The sequence below is a fragment of the Sinohyriopsis cumingii genome, chromosome 7, assembly GCF_028554795.1.
Source record: "Sinohyriopsis cumingii isolate HCF-2022 chromosome 7, ASM2855479v2, whole genome shotgun sequence".
Lineage (NCBI taxonomy): Eukaryota > Metazoa > Mollusca > Bivalvia > Unionida > Unionidae > Sinohyriopsis > Sinohyriopsis cumingii.
The window spans coordinates 66125259-66146482 of NC_142967.1; the positions used below are offsets into that span (position 1 = coordinate 66125259).

General features: G+C 35.5%; 1 protein-coding gene across 2 annotated transcripts in view; it reads right to left on the reverse strand.

The window, feature by feature from the left end:
* Nucleotides 1-3976: 3976 nt before the first annotated feature.
* LOC149795434 (serine/threonine-protein phosphatase 2A 55 kDa regulatory subunit B alpha isoform-like) overlaps nucleotides 3977-21224 on the reverse strand; it is a 70519-nt gene continuing 53271 nt past the window's right edge. For both annotated transcript variants that reach the window (XM_089965221.1, XM_089965222.1), the window contains exons 7-8: nucleotides 15479-15740; nucleotides 3977-12451 (exon numbers count right to left, since the gene is read on the reverse strand). In XM_089965221.1, coding sequence (XP_089821347.1) covers nucleotides 12175-12451; nucleotides 15479-15740 — 539 coding nt within the window. In that variant the 3' untranslated portion in view covers nucleotides 3977-12174. The remainder of the gene's footprint in view (nucleotides 12452-15478; nucleotides 15741-21224) is intronic.

Here is a 21224-nt window from a genome sequence, read left to right on the forward strand (position 1 = left end):
AAAAAGAAGCTCCAAAACCTTACAATAATATTAGGACAATCGCTTTAAAAAATTTTTTTTTTTAGCTTGTACATGCACATGATTCAAACTGCATTTTTGTGAAATTAGCGAGTTTTCAAACGAAAAGAGAATTTATTTTAAAATTTCTTGCGCGGATTGATACAATGGTCATTGTTGGGGTCGGGTATGTTAAACATCTTCTGCATTCAAACATGAATTTGGGGCTTTGCAAGCTTCCAGTTTGCTTCAGTAATAAACACTGCACCCAAATTTCAACATTCACTTAATTTCTGTTTGCAATCAATCCTCGTCAATGCACAATTTCTTCATTTTCAAAAAATGATTCAAATTGTGGTGCGAGTTAAAATCGCCTGTTTAAAAAGTATTACTATATTTAATCAAGAGTGATTTTGTTCTAAAAATGTGTCCATTTGTCTTCCAGTGTTAAAGGTATACGTTACTGTAACGGGTGAGAGAATATCGAACTGCAACATGTCGTGCAAGTTCAGTTACTAATAAAATGCAGGGTTTATTTGGAAAAATAATTTTTAACAGGTGAATAAGTGAACCCCACTTTTTGTTGTTTTGACTTCATAGACATTTTTATGGCACATACATATTTACTACATTAATGTATATCTGAGGGTCTATAGTCTTTACACGTTTTAAGATGTGTTTATCCTGATTAGTAGCTGTGTGTGTATGTGTGGGTTTGGAGCGAGAAGAAATGGAAGAAAAATTAAAAAGATCTAAATTTGTAAATAGTTGTTCAAAAAGCGATATTTTCTCCCACTAATACATGTAAAAATCTCAGTATGAGAGATATGTAATAAATACATATCGTAAGTATTACATCGCACAAGTTTTCAAGATCGATAAGCCGACAATAGGGAGTATACCTTTGGGTCAGTCACTATACCCATTCGAACAACGCTAAGAACAGCAACCTCAAGACGGAACAGAGAGAGAGAGAGAGAGAGAGAGAGAGAGAGAGAGAGAGAGAGAGAGAGATGATCACCATAGCGGCTATATTGGATGTCAGATTGGTACATTTTTCACTTTATGAAACACCATCAAGTTGACAGAGCCATCTGTTCAGAAGTGTCCATAACAAGATTTTAAAAAGATAACCACCGTACCAGTCATACTGTCATCATTTTCATTTAGAACCAACTTGATAAAGAACAAAGTCTTTTGGTGAAAATGCCATCCATGTAGAAGTCCGTGATTTAGATTTTTAACGTAGCTTTAACAATTTTTTAGTCATATCGCTACGATGTCTGCAGTGTGACAGTTTATAGTGATGTTTAGCACTGGGGCATCATGCCGCACACGTGTAGCATGATGTCCCACCCAGTCATATTATCCTCAGACCAGGCCGACCAGTCCTAACACTAACCTCTTAATGCTGAGCACCAAGCGAGGCATCTGTTAGTACCATTTTGTAAGTCTTTGGTATGACTCAGCCAGGGTTCGAACCCGCAACCTCCCACATCCGAGACGGACGCTCCAACCATTAGGCCACCGGAGCGGTCCCATGTAGAAGTAGCGACAACAATATCTAGTGGTCATGTTTGAAGTCAAATCTGCGCCATTTTCATTTAGTATAATATTGGTACCTGATATCTTTTAATGAAAAACCCATGTGGATACGACCATCCGGTTAGAAGGAATAGTGATGGGTATTTTCAACGTATTTTACTATTTGGACCCCCTAACCTACCCTGTCCGAGGTCCTGGATAGGACTTACAAAGTTGGATGATCCGTTTCTGAAAGGAAATGGGTGGTGGGACGATTTTCTTATGTGTCCAGAATTACAATTTGTACGAATCTACGTGTATTTAGATGACTCTTCAACACTATATACTCGCAAAAACACGATGACTTACAAATCCCTTTGTTGCATATAATTAATTTCATAGTGGATGGATGCATTCAAGTGAACATATCATTATCAATGCCAGCGTAATCAGATCCCAAGCCCAATCCAAGAAACCACACGAGTTACACATAGCTGATAGTACCGAGTAAATTCCTTAGCCAATCCAATATATCATAAGCAGTTTGGGGATTCACATTCATTGGCATGTAATTTTTAAACTAAATGGCAAACCTTTGAGAAATCTGCTTAATATGTAATACGCTAATTAGACAAGCTCACTTGCTTATTTCCGGATTATTCGTTACCATGCAGTGGGGGGGGGGCGTAGTTAAAGACGAGAGTCACGATGATGTAAGAGGATGTCCATTAATTATGTCAACAATTTTTAGGCAATTTTTTACCCACCCACCCCTTGTCAACAACTGTCAAACTTTCAGTAACCCCTCCCCCTCCCCCCACAAACTAACAATATTTTATACGGCTGGCTTTTATGCTAAAAATAGAATTATGGAAATTAAAAGGTCTACAAATAAATTTTAATACATTTTTTTTTACTCGTTTAACAGATTTCAAATTGACTACAACACTTTGAATTCATGAAAAATCGAGAGTTTATATTCTAGCTTCTATCATCTTTCCATGGGGAAGCCAAATGTTCCTCAATTGTTATAATGGGCATAGTGGCTGATTCATTAATTTCTTGTGGAACCGATACACCCGACAAGTCAACATCATCTTCATCTAACCATTCTGCGCTTAACATCTAATAGATGTCTATGGCTCAGTTCAGTCTTTGAATTTAGTAACAGCTTCCCTTAAAAAGCTGTCTACAGTCTACAATCTACATTGAATAAAAACAAAATATGATGATGCAAGACTATGACTTCTTGGCAAGAGCTCAACCGGTTTAGGATTAAACTGGTGGGCTGTTGACGGGCGAGCGAGCGTGTGCCATACCAACGCACCGACTAATTTCCTATTTTTTGATTTATTAAATTATTGTAAATAATAACATTGCTGACGTCAATTTATCTTGAACTCCCCCTCCCCCATGTCAACAATTGTCAAACTTCTTCAACCCCCCCCACCCCATTTTCTTGACATAATTAATGGACGACCCCTAACAAAGCAATAGATACTCATTTATTGTTAAAAATACTTGATGAAAACGTACAGTTCAACCCTTATACTTGTAGGCTGGCATATTATTGTATACTACTATCTGCGGATATCTATAATGACAGGTTCTATTCATGTAAGAAGTATAGGTCACTAGAGTTGCCCTACCTCAAATGCGCATGACCGTACCGGATGCGGCTATGGGATAGGTTTGGCCAGCTAAAAATAGGATCTGAAAATGATCTATTCATTTAGGAGCAACTTTGTGAAACCCTAATGCTGACATGAACGTTCAATCAGGAGTGCAATAACCAGTATTAAGATGTCTGCTGTGAGGGTTACATTTTTATTTCGGACCATCTATACTGGTTATGGGTGTGTGTAAAGTTTCATGGTAATCCAAATAGTTAAGGAAGTAGCTAAATTAATCTAGTAGCGTGCCAACTTATGGATGGATGGTAAACAGCACATCCCATTAAGCTCTTCTGGTCTCAACCAGTAGAGCTAATAAAAATTGCAACAAATTTATCAACATGCATTTCATTCCTTTCATGGCAATCCATGTCAAATTACAGAATTTTCCTCAATACAAACACAAGACAGCTGAATCCAACTGAAACGAATCCAAGTACAACTTTTGTTTATATTCACTCTGTTGGTATGGTGGCAGAGTGATTTAATAAGGTGCTTGCCTTGAAACTACTGACAACTCGCCTCATTCTGCATGGGTTCTATTTCTGGCTTGACCAATATGGTTATGTGAGCAAAACTGCCGAAGCTTTTCATGTGATGGTACACAGCAGTCTCTACGAATTCAATTAACGTGCAACATCTTTCATGGTATTATTATGAATGCTAGATGCTCATGACACTCTCCAGGTGATGTCCAATCTTCTACATTATCAGTCTGCTAAAGACATGTTAAAACAGGAACACAAGACAATTTACTACATCTTAATGAAATAATAACAGCATTATACTGAATTTGTTTTTATTACTTTTATGGCATCCAAAATTTGGCCTACTCGTATGATGCAATAACAAACAAACAAGCTGCAAAAGAATAAATTAGGATTCAACAATGTGGAATAATAAGATGGTTGCAATTATACATTTTCTGATGTTCTTCTTCCATAGTTTTCTTCAGGTCGAAAGCACCCAAGACATTTAATTTTCTGGACTGCAATTTTATTAGAAATGGAATAATACAATGTCGTCATTATAGCACTGACCAAGAGACCAAACACAAGATAGACCAACCTCAGTCCTTTTTATATATATATATATATATATATATATATATATATATATATATATATATATATATATATATATATATAATTATTACATTTTTGTGTGTTGAGCCTCTAGAAAATTTGATCTGCTGGGGTTACTTTTAAAATGTGCAGCAAAAATGGGAACATATTCCTGGTACTACAGAACATCCTGTTGAATTCAGTCTCTTGCAATATAACCCATTAAAAAACATTTGATTAGACCCCTTCTTCATCCATTTGACATCTTCACAATACAAGTTAGCATTACACTATGTGAAATTGTCAGGAACTATGATAGCTCAGTGGTTAGTGTGCTGGGCATGTTTCAGAGGGTGAAGGTTCGAATCCTACCATCAGATCTGCCTGGATTGGCTATATGGCGTATCCTTCTGCAAGGCGCTTTACTCCAACTGCCTTGTCACTAAATAACTAACTCAAGATGTATTTGCAGTTTAAAGCATCTGAGGCAGTTGTGGCAAGATAATCTGGTTCCCTGAGCAACTCTACTAATTTAATATGGTATACCTCTAACAAAATTAAAATGACAATCCAGTAACCAGATTTTAGAGCAATTATACTGTAACTTTTGCTTTTATTCTGCAAGTCTTTTTTTTAAGGGTCAATTTTGCAAGACCTGTAGTCATATGGGTTGGCAGGTCTGAGATGGTGTAGTTATCTCATGTGGATCCTTATGCCTGCATTTTCCTACACTTTGCTTAGACATTTCCTGCAAATACACTCTGAAAACAAGAATTACAAACAATACAATAAGAAAAACAGTTCTTAAAGGTCTCTTTCAATAAATGGGAGAACAGGCAAATCTAGTTACCTGTATGTACATTATTGTATTTTTTAAAAAGTGATAAATTCAGACAATATTTGCTAATCCCTGTCAGAAAGGTATGCTGATATAATTATCCATTTAGGATTTGAAATAACACTATTTTCAAAACTGAAGCCATATTGAGTCAGTTTCATTAGGACAAAGTAGACACCCTAAGAACTCTTGTGATAAAAAACCCCCATTTCAAAATCACTTTCCCACTGAGGAGTAGTCAAGATTATCATATCAGCACCAGTTTAATTTAAGACCAACAAAACATTATAGGAAGTCTATTAGTAAAAAACTCACGATTCTGGAGAAGCAGTGATAACAAGACTTTCAAGCTGGCCACTGTGGCACCCATATCAAACCCCCCATTATTTAGGACCAAGAAGCCATCTCAAGTCTTTTGGTGAATATTCCTTGACAATTTGACCTTCCATTCAGAAGTAGTGATAAAAAGACTTTTAAGCTGCCTGTTGTTTTATGGCCATATTGGATGTCACATCAGCACATTGTTTATTCAAAAACTGGTTATCGTGATAAGTCTATAGGTGGAAAACCCAAGTCAATATAACTTTCTGTTCATTTTTATTTGGGACCAACTAGAATAAGAATTCATTTAGTGAAAATCACATTTTCATATGGCCATACATGAAGTAGCAAACAATTTCAAGATGAATGCTCTGGTGGACCTATTGGATGCCAGATCAATACCATTTACATTTAGTACTAACTAACTAGACACCATAAGAAAGTCTTTTACTAAAATCTCCATCTTTATATGTCCATCAATGTAGGAATGGTAGCAATAACATACTAAGTGTTATGCAATCCTTGAGAAGTTTACTAAAGGGTGGATGAACATCAGACCATCCCACAAGGTCTTCTGGTCAATAACCAGAACAGCTACAAAGACGAGGACTACGATGCACGCAGACTGCATCAATTCTTTCTAAAATTCTCTATCATATGAACATGTGCAATTCCATTCTGGAAAAACTAAGCTATGCAATACCAACAGGTAATCTATTACTATTAAAATTGCATTTCATTTAGAGCCAACGAATAAATACCCTTTCTCTGGTGCAACAGAAAATGAACGTGAAAGAAAAATAAAATGGAGTTGAACTAACAAAAGGTTGCTTACATGAAATTATTCGGAGTGGTTCAAAATGTAGCTATTGCACGCTCTGACAAAGATCACCTCCGAAGTTGTCCACTGAAGGAGGTTTCATATTTCCTAGTAAAGAGAAGGGGCATGAGTGCCTCCTTGGCATCTGAGATACGCCACAAATAATATCTTGTCTGTGGTGACCATAATACAGCTTTGTCCAACAAAAAACAGCACTTTTCTATATTGTTGACATACAGGGAAGAATTCTGTCTGGACCACAAGCCTTTAAGGACCATCACATCTAGCTCTAGATCAGAACCTCAGCCTGAATCTGAGGTGCCGTTACACAAGAAAGAGATCCCAAGGTGTGCATCAGAATTCCAGCAAAAAACCTGTCCCTATTTAGCCATCAACACAAATGCCAACACAATCTGGTTACAATTTATTGAAATTATGGCAAATAAAATTAGGATTAGTGACAATCTTGAGTGCCCTGATAAGCATATCATATATACAAGTCAAGTTCCTGACACTGCCAAATCTGACCCGATGTGTAATTATCACCCTTGATCTGGAATTGACCTGCATCGAGTACAAAGTGCCGATGTCATGAACTGGCCATGCAGTACACAGTTCATGTCAAAAAGGCAAGGAATAAAGCCATGCATTTTATTGGACCAATATTTAACTGCATTTACATACAATGATTGCAGATAGCAATTATGACCAGTATCTTCAAGTTTTTCTGAACAAACAGTTTTTGATGAAAACCTGAATCCATGCAAAGACACAAATCTTGAGAAATACAAATTAGGTCCCTGTTTATCCCTCCCTGTGAATAAAGAATGGCTGAGATGCAGTGAGGTTCTAAGTATGTGCAGATTATTGCTGAGGTGTTCATGTAGATTTTTTGATATGTTAGCAAAGAATGAAAATGTGAACAAAACAAAATTTCAACAATACACATTGTTTTGCATAAATAAAAATTAATACAAAGAAAAAAACAACTCCATTCACAACAGATAATAACTGGTCAAGACCAGGTTATACTCTTACCTGTTGATAAAGACCCAACTTTTGAAATGTTATATGCAAGACTAACTTAGGTAAACCAGAACAAATTGCACCAGAAGACTCAGAGTCCATATAAAAGAATGTCATTTTATCATTTTAAGAGTAACAATGCCTTTTATCTTGTACTATAAAGGGCGCATTTATATGCCTGCCATGAGGTAAATATTATTACACATATATGTAAACCCTCTTTCTTCAGTAAAAATAATCGGGTACCAAATTTAATATCCTGTAACTCGTTTTTCCGTCAATAAGTGATATTGCCTAGCAATTCTAAATGAAACGAGCTTATCACTGACAGATAATGCATACAGTGCAAGTGTTAGATTTGTATCCTAAGGTTTCCCCCCACTTTCACTTTTCCATTTTGACATGATTCAGTTAATATTGACTTTTCACTCTCAAAAACTTTCAACGGAACATTTTATTACAAGCCTCGAGAAGACAACTAAATTGAACCTCACTTGTTTCTTCATAAACCACAATCATACCAGGGCTTGCATGCAGTCATCTTTACCCAGTCAATTGAGATCATGGAGGAAAGGACATGAACAGGATGATCTGATAAACATTTATTTTGAATCGTACAAAAATATTTTTTTAAAAGAACTACTAGGTACAAAAAATTGTAGATAAAACTGGTAGTTTGCAAGACCAGTCCCCCATTGGATTTAAACATTTTGCAACTTGACATTTTTTTTTGGTGTGGGGTTTTCTTGCAATGATCTCGCAACTGCATGGCCTTGAACCATGGTGGCTTTGACCTGGCTATCATATATGACTGACTTTTGTGAAAACCATTTTTCTCCTTGGAGATCCTCTGACTATGATTGTTGACCTTGAACCCTCAAGTGGTGTGTTCCATGTCTATGTCTGAAATGCAAGCCATTTAAAAAGTTTAGTCCAGGTATGTGGTACAGAACTGAAGTAGTTTTGTGCTACTAGTTTTTCCTTCTTTCACTCCATGTGACCTCGACAACAGGTATGTAAAATAGATATGGGTCTTCCACTGCTCAAATGCAAGCCATCCAGAAAGTATGGTCAATGTAGGTGATTAAAAAAACTGATATCTTGAGGAAATCACTGTTCTTCAAGACAATTTGACCTTTGACACTTACCTTAAAATCATTAGGCAAATTTTTTATTTCGAATGCAAGCCATTTTCAAAATTTAACAATGTATCTGATATACAAATCAAGTTGTTGTGTGGAATCTTCTTTCTTTCAATTTGTGATCTGACTTCTGCACCTAAACTTGGGTTCCTCCCTGCCCCAAATGCATTCTACAAAGATTGGTAATAACAGAACAAAAAAAAAAAGAATTGTGTGGACACAAAATAGTGAACATATTGCCATGTAGACAGACACAACGTTATATGCTCTGCATTACTGTTGGCACATAAATGCTTTTCAATAGTTAATTTCCCTCTGATATTTGATTTAGTCTAACATCTGAATAATATTCTCCAAGTCTTTAGAGCTAAAATGAAAATTCCTTTGAATGCAATTCTGTTAATATACTATAATTTGTACATGTTTGGTCCAAAGCATATGCTGCACATTTTTGTTTACGTGTTTACATTCAACAACACCTTGTAATGAAAACAAATTTGATTAAAAAATATGACCGCAGTAAACAAATCCTTCGAATACATTCACTCATTATATTTAGCATTTTTCACAAAGCATTTGTTAAGTATGTGGCATATTAATACATAAAATTTTGCAAATATCAATTAGTCTTGGGTAATTGGTACATGTACTTCAAAACCTACCTACAATGTATTTTAATTTCAAAACATCCACTGTCTCACACTGTCCAGAAAGGATGGTGACTTCACCAGCCTCTTTTCAGAGAATATACCTGTTTAAGTGCCGTGTTTTAAGACTGCTACCATTGGTACTGTGATTGACAAATGTGCACAATGATTTTGACCTTGTATTGCTGCTGCCGTATGCAATTGTGTAATTGCAAATCATAATATTGAAATAATTTTTATTTATAAAGTTAAATTAACCCAACTCAATGAATGATAACTGTCAAGAAAGTAAATTAGCACTGAATGTCTTGAATTTTTATTTACTTTGTAGAAGTACCTATTTAGAGAATAACTGCATATTTTGCCATCAGACACACAAGCCTCAAAGCATACAATGCACCAAACACACCATAAAAGTAGCACTCTTACAACATTTGTTATTGGCGGAACCAAATGCACTGTTTCTGCTACAGTAAAAGAGAACTAGAAATGTGTTTCTATAATATGGATGCCACACCATCGTGCTTGAAATCTGACCAAATGCATACTTTAACCAAGGTGTGATAATCACAAAGACAAAATACCCTATAAATGCCATAGTGGAACATGCAAAATAATGCTACAACATGTTATTATTGTCCATGTACTCATTGATTTTGGTGATAAACCACCCTATATCAAAGCAGAAAAGTACTTGCCTTTACCAATCACTGCCATCTCACCTTTGTCAACATGGGTTTACATTCTCAGGCTCATGTGTCTGTGGTTTTTACTACAGTATTACCTATCATGTGCTGCACAATGGCATTAAAGTCCAAACAACACCTATCTTTTGACAGTCTGAAGTAGATTTTAAGATAAATCTGCAATGTATATTTCTGAGGTCCTGGTTGTCAAGGAGTTCATCCTCTTGGACATCCAATATCTGGTCCTTAAAGTATTTTCATAAATGATTCCAAGCTGGGTATTATTTTTTCATGTGCTCGACTTTTCAGTTTTTTTTTTGCAGATATGTGGCCAAGGACTAACAACATCATATATTGCCACAATGATGCACTGTGTTTTCTGCATAATGGCAATATTGGCAGAACGAGATAGATTGCCAATATCAACAAAAAGCTTCAAGCTTTTCTTCATATTAAATGGATATTCCAAGAAATTGAGCAAAAATGAAGTAGAACACTCAACTGGAACATGACTGCCTGGCCACAGTGACCTAAGCACAAGACTTAAGTTGATGTATGGACAGAGGTAAATCTGTCTGCTCCTTCCACATACTGTTACCAAGTAAAGAACAGAAATGTGCAGAGGCAAGTTTGATTTAGGTTTGTGTGTTAATGCCATTTCTTTCAGCACATGATAGGCTATATATGAATGCCAGTATATTTGCAAGGAGTGTGTCCTTCAGATTATTAATGTAGCTTTAATAATTTTTCATTCATATCACTATGTCTGTAGTGTGGCAGTTTATAGTGATTTCTAACACTGGGGCATCATGCAACCCAGGAAAACCACAGAAATAACCACCAACCCACAAGAAGCTATAGGCAATCTTTTCCTACACACCCATGTTGTCAACTTCAGACTCGAACCCACAAGGACAGAAGATGTCAGTGATATGTACAGGCATGTGCCTTAAACAACTTGGCCACCCGGGGCACCTGCATGAGCAGGAATATCAATTCTATATAACCTGCTTGTAGAAACTACAAGTAGTATTCAAGATGATTAAACTCCTGAATGTCTGCCTGAAAGTGTCTAAAACATACAGCTGATGCAAAAACTGTCAAGCTGATGTTGTTAGCCACCTGAATAATCATTACAGGGTCTGAAAGATCTCAAAATGTTTACTCTCCAAGAATATATATGCATTCGACCATCCGTTACAGAAATACAAATTCATGATGTCAAGAACTTACTTTGATCTTGTGAATGGATGTTTCCTGAAACCTATTCTGTGTCCTTTCAAGATACCAAATGTAATTACAAATGGAGACTGGTCTACTTTCCTTTAGGTTGGCTGGTTGGTTGTGTAGGTTTCACACCATTTTTTCAGCACAGGAAAGGCTTTAAATGGTGGCCAGTATAGTAAAGGAAAAAACTAATGACCCACTGGAAACTACTGGCAAACTTTCTCATATACAAATGTTGCCATGCAAAAACTCAAACTCATGCATAGGGGCAATAGGTCTGTGATTTGTAAAGATGAGCACCTCAGACCACTTAGATACCCAAAGCCCCTTTTTCTTTGGCAAGTGTTTAGTATTACTATTGTTATTGCTATGGGTTTAACCATTTTTCAGCACACGATATGCTATACATAGTGGCTAGAATATTTGGTGGAGGAAGAACCTGGGAAAACCCCTGAGAAGAACCACCAACCCATGAGAAGCTTTATCACATATCCACGTTTGCAAAGGCTGAGACTCAAACAGAAGTGAGATGTCAGTGATCTGTAAAGGTGAGAACCTTATACCAATCTGCAACATGGGGCCCCTACTAATGAAGTGCTTGTATGAGCCTAATTCAAGCAAATTTATTGGCTTTCAATGAACAAAAAAAACCTGCAATATTCTCCACAAATTGTTCTTTCATTAACATGAAACACAGAACAGCCCTCTGAAAATTCACTCAACCATTCAAAATTCTCACTCAAGTCGGGCAAGTTAATATTCCACCCATGCACAACAAAACCTTTAATGTGAAAAAAGCAATACCTAGGTCTTCCCCATGCTTTGCAATCAAAACAGAAACCAGGTCATCACACTTTCCGACACAAATACTGATACAGATTTTTCTGTACATGTACCATGTATATACAGCCATTGTGCAGCACACAAGACATGATCAATGCAGAAATTAATTTGGATAGGCTGATGTCAGAACCAAACTGGCCAATGTGTGAGTAGTCCACTTTTTATTTGTATGTCTTGGCATTACAGCCATCGATTTTAACTGGACATTTTACTTTTCATTTTGCATCATCACCCTGACATTGCACATCATAGAGCATCCATTTAATCCTGTCCTGTATAGCCAATAACTAGGACAACTTTACCATCTTGTCACGTGAAATTATTTCTGTCCAATTTGAAGAAACAAACTTCTATTTTTCACCAACATTAATCCTTGCTTTGGAATATGTATAAATTGTTCGTGGCAGCTACTGCTAGAATGTTCTCCTTTGGATGCCATGCAGTATGAAGTATTTTCTTATTAAAGTCCAAGCAATCTACACTTATCTCTTCTTTTTTCCTCTTGCCACCAGTACACACTTTCCGAGGTTTGAGTACTGTTCTAGGCTTCATGTTTTCTCTACTTGCTTCCAAAGTACTGTCTCTTTTACTTTCTCTATCAAACATTCGGAAGAAATTGTTATATGAGCCAGTCATAATGTGCCTGAAAAACATGAAACATTCTGTAAGAAAACTGAATAGCATCCTTATAAAAGTCTAGACCACAAGGTTAAAAGTTCCAGCAAGCATACTGCAAATGATTTATCTCAGCTTCACACTAATTCAAACAAAGTATGAATAAAATGCTTCAATTTTTTTTCTCAATAGGAAATATAAGCAAATGACAGCCCCATCAATAGGATTGTCCTCTATTAGGCTTAAAAGGATTTCCAGAAATCCAAGATACAACTATTTAATTTTTAACTGCCAAGTATTCAAACTATCTTGAACATTCTTGAGCCACAACATTTTCAAACTGGCTATTGCCATCCTAGGACAGGAGCCGAGATGAAAACAAGGTAAAGAAAACAATAATCGGGATGAGAGAGTTCAAAGAAAGTTTTAACCAAAAAAATACAACCCCAAAAAGTAATAAAAATATTGGGATGCCACCCAGTTTCTAACCTGTGAATTTTTGTCTAGCAGCTGTGATGCATGGAATGACAAATGTGGGTGTTTATTTGATACAAAATCTGACACTGGTGTGCATATGTAAGTATTCAGTACTTTTTTCATTTAGTATCACCATCCATTCAAGAGGAATAGCAATAACAAGAATTTCAAGAAGGCTGACATGGCACCTATTTTGGATGCAAGACTGGCACCATTTTCATTAGGATCAATTAGATATGATATAAAGTCTTTCAGTGAAAATTCAAGATGGTTGCCATGGTAATCATTAGAGTGACGTCATTTTCATTTAGGATGAACTAAGCATCATAGTAAGACTTCTGGTGAAAATACCGTGTCATTACGACTTTGTTTAGGAGCAGAGAAGACTTTCAAAATGACTGCCATACTGGATGTCAAGATTCATACCATTTTCAATTAGGACAAACTGAACATCTTTTTTGATGAAAACCTGATCTCAATTTGACCTTCCATCCAGGTGGCATAGCAACAACAACAATTTTTTTTTTTTCAATGGAGGTCACATTGGATGTCTGTAAATTGTTACTACTGCTCCTGAATAAATGGTGATGTCTAGAGCATATTATCTCTAATTATTTCCAAATGTATGGTATATCAATAGGGTTTTTCAAGCAATCATCTTCTTATGATGCCTAGATAGTCCTAAATGAAAACAGTGCCAGTTGTACATCAGATATGGCTGTGATGAAGACTCTTAAAAAAAATCTTCATGTGGCTACATCCCGCTGTAGCAATGACAAGATTTTCAAGATGACCGATGTAAATGTCAAATCACCATCTTCATTCAAGACCAACTTGTAATCACAGCTCTTCTGGTGAAAACTCCATATCGATATGACTGTTCAAGTAGATCCGTGGTCATATTGGATGTTAGACTGATTTTTTCATTTATGATCAGGTAAACATCACAAGTCTTTCCATGAAAACCTAGCACTAACTTGTCCAACCATTTAGGAGTGTAGCGTTAGTGTTTTCAAGATGACCATTTTGGCTGCCATATTGTATGCCAGATCAGCACCATTTTCAATTAGGACCAACTATCATAACGATGGCAAGTCTTGGGACACTCATTAAATAGTTCAAAAACTAACTTTTTTAAATTACCTACAAGGCTGGGGCACAAAATCACAGCAATTTTTTCATGTACTACAAGACCAGACATCTTGGAAACAATATTTTTTTCCCTAATGTTTGCTCAGCACAATTTATTCAATGTTAACATTTTCATTTTTAAAAAAAGACCTATCACTAAGGATCTGAAGGATTATTAGATGAAAATGTTATAATAAATTTATATACTTTGAAAAATAAAATATATTTTCCTTCTTTCTTATTATTCCCATTTCAAATATTTACAATTTCCCTTGGCGATGACAAGCATTAGCACATTGTTGTACTTGTATCAACAGTAATTTCTCAAGCTTTTGCTCTAGTTTCCCCACTGTTAGTTTATGCTTTCTTGCATTAAATTTGTTTAAGTCATTAGTATTTTTTTCAAATTGACGTTTAAATACACAACTTGTTAAATATCTGCAGCATGCAATTTTTTAAAACTCTAATGTCAACGTAACAAATGCATCATAGAGTGATTTGTTTTCATAAGTGTTCATTCAAAGTATATTTTATCCTGGTTTAAGATATATATGATATGCTAATCAAAAATTCTGACCAAACCCTTAATAAACAGTTAGCAAGGTAAAGTAGCTCTTATGTCTCAATTTTTATTATTATGGGCTCAAAATAAAATAAAAGCACTGTATTTTTTTCAATAAAACTATAGATAGGTAACAAGTAGAAGCAAGACTTTACTGGGGTCAGAAACTTACAACACAAAATACATGTACTTTTAAGTTTCAAGGCATAAATGATCGAGACATTTTCCATATGATAAGGATTTGCAAATAAATTTGGTATTTATCATTTGACATTTCCCACTTTAGCCAAACTTGTAAGGAACATTGATAATTTGCTATCTTGTCGTGACACACTCAACAGTTTGCATCACATGGATGAAAAATACTTTTTCCCATCTGAATTGATGCATCTTTCATGCAGAATGCAATTTTTTTTGTTATTTCAACTAGTTGGGGAATCAGCTGAAATGAAAAAATCAAGCGAACAATCGTTTATTCAGCTGGAGATATCTTTTATACTTTTCTCACTGCCAGTCACTTTTGCATGCTTGGTAGTGGACAAGTTGCTTGTATCCTGTAAGCCAAACATCTGATGTCTACCATTTTGTTGAAACTTGAGCTGTGCTTTACGAACGAAGGTTACACTATTCAGAACCTGTCATGGACATATTCAACTTTTTCAGAAAGATTTTGTTTGTAAAAAAGATGTCAGCTAAGAAAGAAAACAATGCTCATTTATATTTAATCGTGGCATATCGGAATCGAATGCCTGGTCATTAGACTTTTCTGCGTAATCTGATTTATTTTGATTAATCATATCATTAACCTGTGACAAAATATTAACAAACTGGTAACAGAATAAATTGCAAATACCTTATAAATAAACATGAAATATATTGCCTTACCTATCATCTCCACTCCAAGCACATTCGAACTTGTCAAATATACAGTCATTCTCATATAATGAACACAGTTTACTTCTCAAGTACTCATGCACTTGGTAAGTTTCTATTGGCTTGGTGTCCATATTCAGGTCCCAGACTTTGACTGACAAATAATCTCGAGTCACCATATAGCGTCCATTATGACTGAATTTCACATCAGATATACTAGAAATGATTTCCGAAAAAAAACTCCTATTAGTTGGATCTTCAGGTTCTTCAAACACTAGAAGAGAATACAGTAAATAATTAAAATCAATTTTGTAGAAATCTCACTGAACCCCTAAAACAAACAAAACTTTAAATATGATCAAATAAGTTATCATGAACATTAATTATATATATCCATATACCGTATATACTCGCGTATAAGCCCGTTCGCGTATAAGCTGACCCCCCAAACTGAAGTGGTAAAACTGTTATAAAGTGCATGATCCGTGTATAAGCCGACCCATAATTTCTAGACTACCAGTACATCACAAGATGCACAAAGTGAGTTCTGAATACGTTTATTTCAGCAAATCACATTATTAAATAAAATGAAAGTAAGAAAGCTAATTTATATGTTGAAATAAAAACAATTCTAAAGTGTTAAGTCTTAATGGAAATTTAATTAATCCTCATTCTAAAATCATGAATTATAAAAGTGCTATCACTTTTAGAATCCTTCAAAATCTGACTCTGTATCAGACTCGCCAAACAGTTCACGAAACTCGGCTTCTGTTATGGGTGTGCTTTCATCATATATGTCGTCATTGTCATCATGATCATCCGATAGTGTGATTCACTTGATCAAAATATGATTGGTTTCAGCGTGGACATTATTCAAGCATTGTGACAGTTTATAACTTTGAGCAGAAACCATGTCCACAACCATATCTCATTAAACAATACATCTGATTAGTAAAGTCATTGGCATTGCGCAACAAAACAAACGTATCAGAGATCTCGGAAACGCTTAATTACGCGTATTTGGACGCCAATTTTTGATCTGGGACGCAGAAAATCCCTGAGGCGGGAGTCCTCCGTACGCATGTTATAGGTGTGCGGCAAATTTCAAAGACTTGCCAGTCCTGCTTCAGCCACCTGCTTTGTGGGAAAATGTGATGATTAATTAGCTATGCTGATATTTACAATGACAGAATTCAGTGACTGAAAGACGCCTTGATGTACATACATGTTGCCATTATAAGTGTACATCAAAAAGAACATGATGCAATAGCTGTGCGGTAAGATCAAAGGCTTTGTTTGACTGGCGGCTGGATGTGAAAATGTACTGATATTTACATTTACAGTCATTGAATTTAGAGTCAGAAAGACCTAGAGATGTACATGTGGTTATTTATAAAAGTACATCAAATAAACAACTTTAGCTTTCGTTACTGTGTTCATTTTCGAATGTATCGGAATAAGTAGTGCACGAGAATCAAGACATGTTGAGACCTTGACAAAATGCCATTCGTAATTTGGTTAAGTATTTTGGGGTTAAGCGGCAAACTTACGAAGATCATAACGAGATTCAGAAGAGTGCTAAAGCTGCTAGCATTGATAGTTCGGATAGGACAGTAGCCAATTGTAAGAAAGCGTGTGATGCCTAGCTTAGTGTTTGGAATAAGTCCTGACTTGGATTGACAAAATTCAGTATCACTGATGGACAAACAAGAGCTATTTAAGAGGTACACTGACTGACCATACTTTTTTTTAAAAATGCAGCTCGCCTTAACCGGGTTAGTTCTAGTGTTGTAGCAAAATGTATTCATCAATACCATCAGGAGCTACGCCTAGTTTTTATATCAATTACGTTGACAAACAAATTCTTACCCATTCACAAGCATATGTTTTGATAGCTGATTGACCATTAATCCTTTTCCGAGCAAAGTAGCAACTATCAATTTCCTGCATGATACCCTTTAATGATAAAACATACAAACTTGTGTTTTAAGATCAGAATCGGTGATTATTAACTGCCTCGTGTACACTATTTCGTCATAAAATTAGTTTGAAACTCTAAGTGAACCATTAGGCCTAACGGGAAATAATGGCGGACTTCGCTAAGTCTGGGATGTACCAGTTTATTAGATTGTCTGTTTTCTAAACCATCGGGCAACTATTTTCAGAAAAATATACAGATCATTGAAAGCAAAGCCAAGGTATTATTTTATTAAAGATTTAACTTTAAATTGAAAATCATGTAGGTCAGAAAACATATGGGACAATGCTATGTTGTGGAATTCCCGAGATGCGCTTTAAGGTCTAATCTGTTTTTCTGACCTGACATGTATTTGCGAAAATACGGGGGGGGGGGGGGGGGGGGGAAGAGAGAAGAAGAAACAGCAAATAAGATACTATTTACTAATTGCCTAAAATTACTACAAGGACGTAGACAAATAAATAAACCAAAAAAATTGCAATCATGTCAATGGACCATTTGTAATGAAGCTATATTATAGTAAGTGATTACATTACGAAAACCTCTCCTTCTAAAAATAGATGCACATACGTTTATGTTGATTCTGTAGGAAAGAAGGGACCAACTTTTGATGGTGGGATTCCTATTTTTTACCAAAATGGGAGTCATGGACTCCTAGTTTTAAAATCCTAGCGAGATCTCTGCATATTATCCCCGAGAAATTTACCACAGATTAAGCATATGGTAGCTATTATACAACACTCAACCGCTAACAAAACACTTTGCTTTACTAATAACCAAACAACAGTAGTATATAAACTGTGGCTGCCGGTTACTTCTAAAACACCTGTCAAAGAAATTCCACAAATTATATTGTTTTACAATTATTCACACTGACTCGTATATTGCCCTGTTATTTACCCTTCCTAAACGTGCGCGCAACAAACCCCTATGGAGCCTCTCGATATTGTTCCTTTAAGACTATCGTACATGTATTTCTATTCTCGATCAAAATGTTTGTCGTATATACCTTCAGTGTCGTAATTCTTTTATTTTTTTATGTAGATTCTTTTCATATTTACACTGAAATAAGCTAGCATGCATTTGTACGATACCGTAGAGTTCAATGATTACTGATTAGCCGAGGGTTAAATACTTGACTGGAGATTACTAATATGGCAGTTCTTTTGGAATATACACGCACCACCGTGGCTCAAATAACACATATGGCTGCATTTTCTGGTGGATGGACATCTGTCAAATAGACGTCAATACGTTAAAACATGTTTTTCATTCATTATCCTACCACTTAAGTTAGAAATAAAATATTTGTTTCACTTCACGACAGCACAAATCTTATGAGCCATGTTTCATCATTAGGCATGTGATCTCATCTTCGGCCATTGACAGAAACAATAAATACTAAAAATCGAGGGAAAAAGCGTTAAAAATTTCAGACTTGGACCTTGACCCGCAGATAAGCCGACCCCCATTTTTCCAGGCCTTATTTTTTTCCTAAATTTTTCGGCTTATACACAAGTATATACAGTAAGTGTTTAACACATTTCATACAGAATGTGATCCCAGTTGCATGTTCGCTACATTCTGTTTAGCACTTTGTTAAAGTGTGCTGTAGCAGTGTATCATGTTATTTTGTGTGTACTTTTCTGAAAATAAAGGAGTGTAAACAAATGCTATATATCATGCAGTGACAGCAGGAGTTTTAATAAAAACAACCAAAATTGCCAAAAATTAAATCAAACAATTGAGTTGTAATGTGCCGAGATTCAAAATGGTGGTCAGTACTTAAGTGATGGCACAGACTTGTTTGCCGAAGTAGTCGATAATAGAGACAATCTTGTGGGGAAAATTTACATTTTAGGCAGTGGGAATTGTTATCTTTTAATCATCAAATTGAACGAAGTTATCTGAAAATTTGATTTTTTAGGCACAAGTTTTATTGTGCGGAGATCAATATTGCAACAGCACTTAAGTGCAAGTGATAGCAGTGATCTGATCAAACAACAGATGTTAATTGATTAGCAGATTATTTTATTTCAAAACTTGAATCGTAATGAACAAAGATCAAAATGGCAGACATTACCATGTTACAAGCAATGATAGTAACCTGAATGTCAACTCGGATGAAAGGATAAGACAATAAAGATGTGGAATTGTTAATTTAAGCAGTGGGCATAGTGATCCAACTACATGGAAATGAATTAAGTGGATAAAAAGTAGTTAACTGGTATTTTGTAAACTGATACTGATGATGGTATAGACTTGGATGGTTTTCAAGCTAAGTAGATATTAGAGAATTTCACTGCTATCAAAATTCAACCTTATACCAAGGTTGGATGGACAGTGCCTCAACACTTGGATCAAGCTTTACCATACCATTATTTCATCTGAAATGGGTTTAAGATCCTGGGCAACATTTAGTTTAGATAAATGTTTTCATGGAACAGGCGCACCCAACCTCCACATCAAAATGGTTGCCAATTAGTATTCCAACCATGAATTAATTTATAAATTTGTTTATACATGGGTGTTTAATGACCCTCATCCACGAATGTCTTTGGCGACCAAAACAAGGTTATTGGAGACAAAATTAAATAATATGTACCTATGAATTAATTTACAAGGTTACTGGAGACAAAGTTAAATAATATGTACCTATGAATTAATTTACAAGGTTATTGGAGACAAAATTAAATAATATGTACCTATGAATTAATTTACAAGGTTACTGGAGACAAAGTTAAATAATATGCACCTATGAATTAATTTGCAAGTTAGTTTCACATGGGTGCTTTATGTCCCTCATCCATGCATACCTTTGGTGACCAAAATGAAGGATACTGAAGACAAATAAATATGTCCTATGATCAGCTTAATCAAATATGGAACTACTTATATTTTTACACATTTCTTAATGATAAATTATACAAAGCTACTTGCACTTTCCACATAGCTGCCAACTCCAAAGTACACAAATGCCGACAGCTTAGGACCAAATTACATACTTTCAGAAACACTACTGATTTGTAAAATTTTAATATTTTAATATAAATGTAACTATTTACAACATCTGCTACCATCAGTAAAGTAGGATAGTAACTTAATTATTTAATGTCAAAGATGCATGTGTTGTACTTATGCACTTTCTGAACGGTCAGCGTGTTCCATTCGGGTGCTCATCCCGAAGGTGCATGAGTGCAACAAACTCTCAGACACTAGTTGTTTAAAGTAGCTTTTCCCACACCTTGGCTTTTTTTCCGCCATCATTATTGATTCCAATGTACCATCTTTCATTGATGATCTAAATTATGTGATATTTTTTATACTGAAAGTTTTCATTCTAGCACACGAGCATTCCTTATTCCTTTGCAATTTTACTGTCTGGACAAAAGTGCGTGACATCACCTCAACACTAGTAACTGAAAGAGGAAGGTCATTTCTAGAAGAAATGTTGTAAACTGAACTTCTGATGAATTACATCAAGGTTCTCTCTGTATTCATAAACATTACAACTTAGGCTGATTTGTTTTTGATGAAGCAGCAAGCTGATGTTTATTAGCTCTTCCATGCTGTTTTATGTTATGGGTGCCTCCATGCCCAATAGTGAAATCAAAATTACACAATTTGCAATACACCAAGTTTTCTCCTTCACCAGATGGTTTCATGATGGATAATTGTCATCTTTTCTTTGATGGAGAAAATTTTGAATCTTCTGATTTCCTTTTCATCACAACCTGAAGCTGAATATTACAAAGATGAGATACAGTGATAGCAGCAACT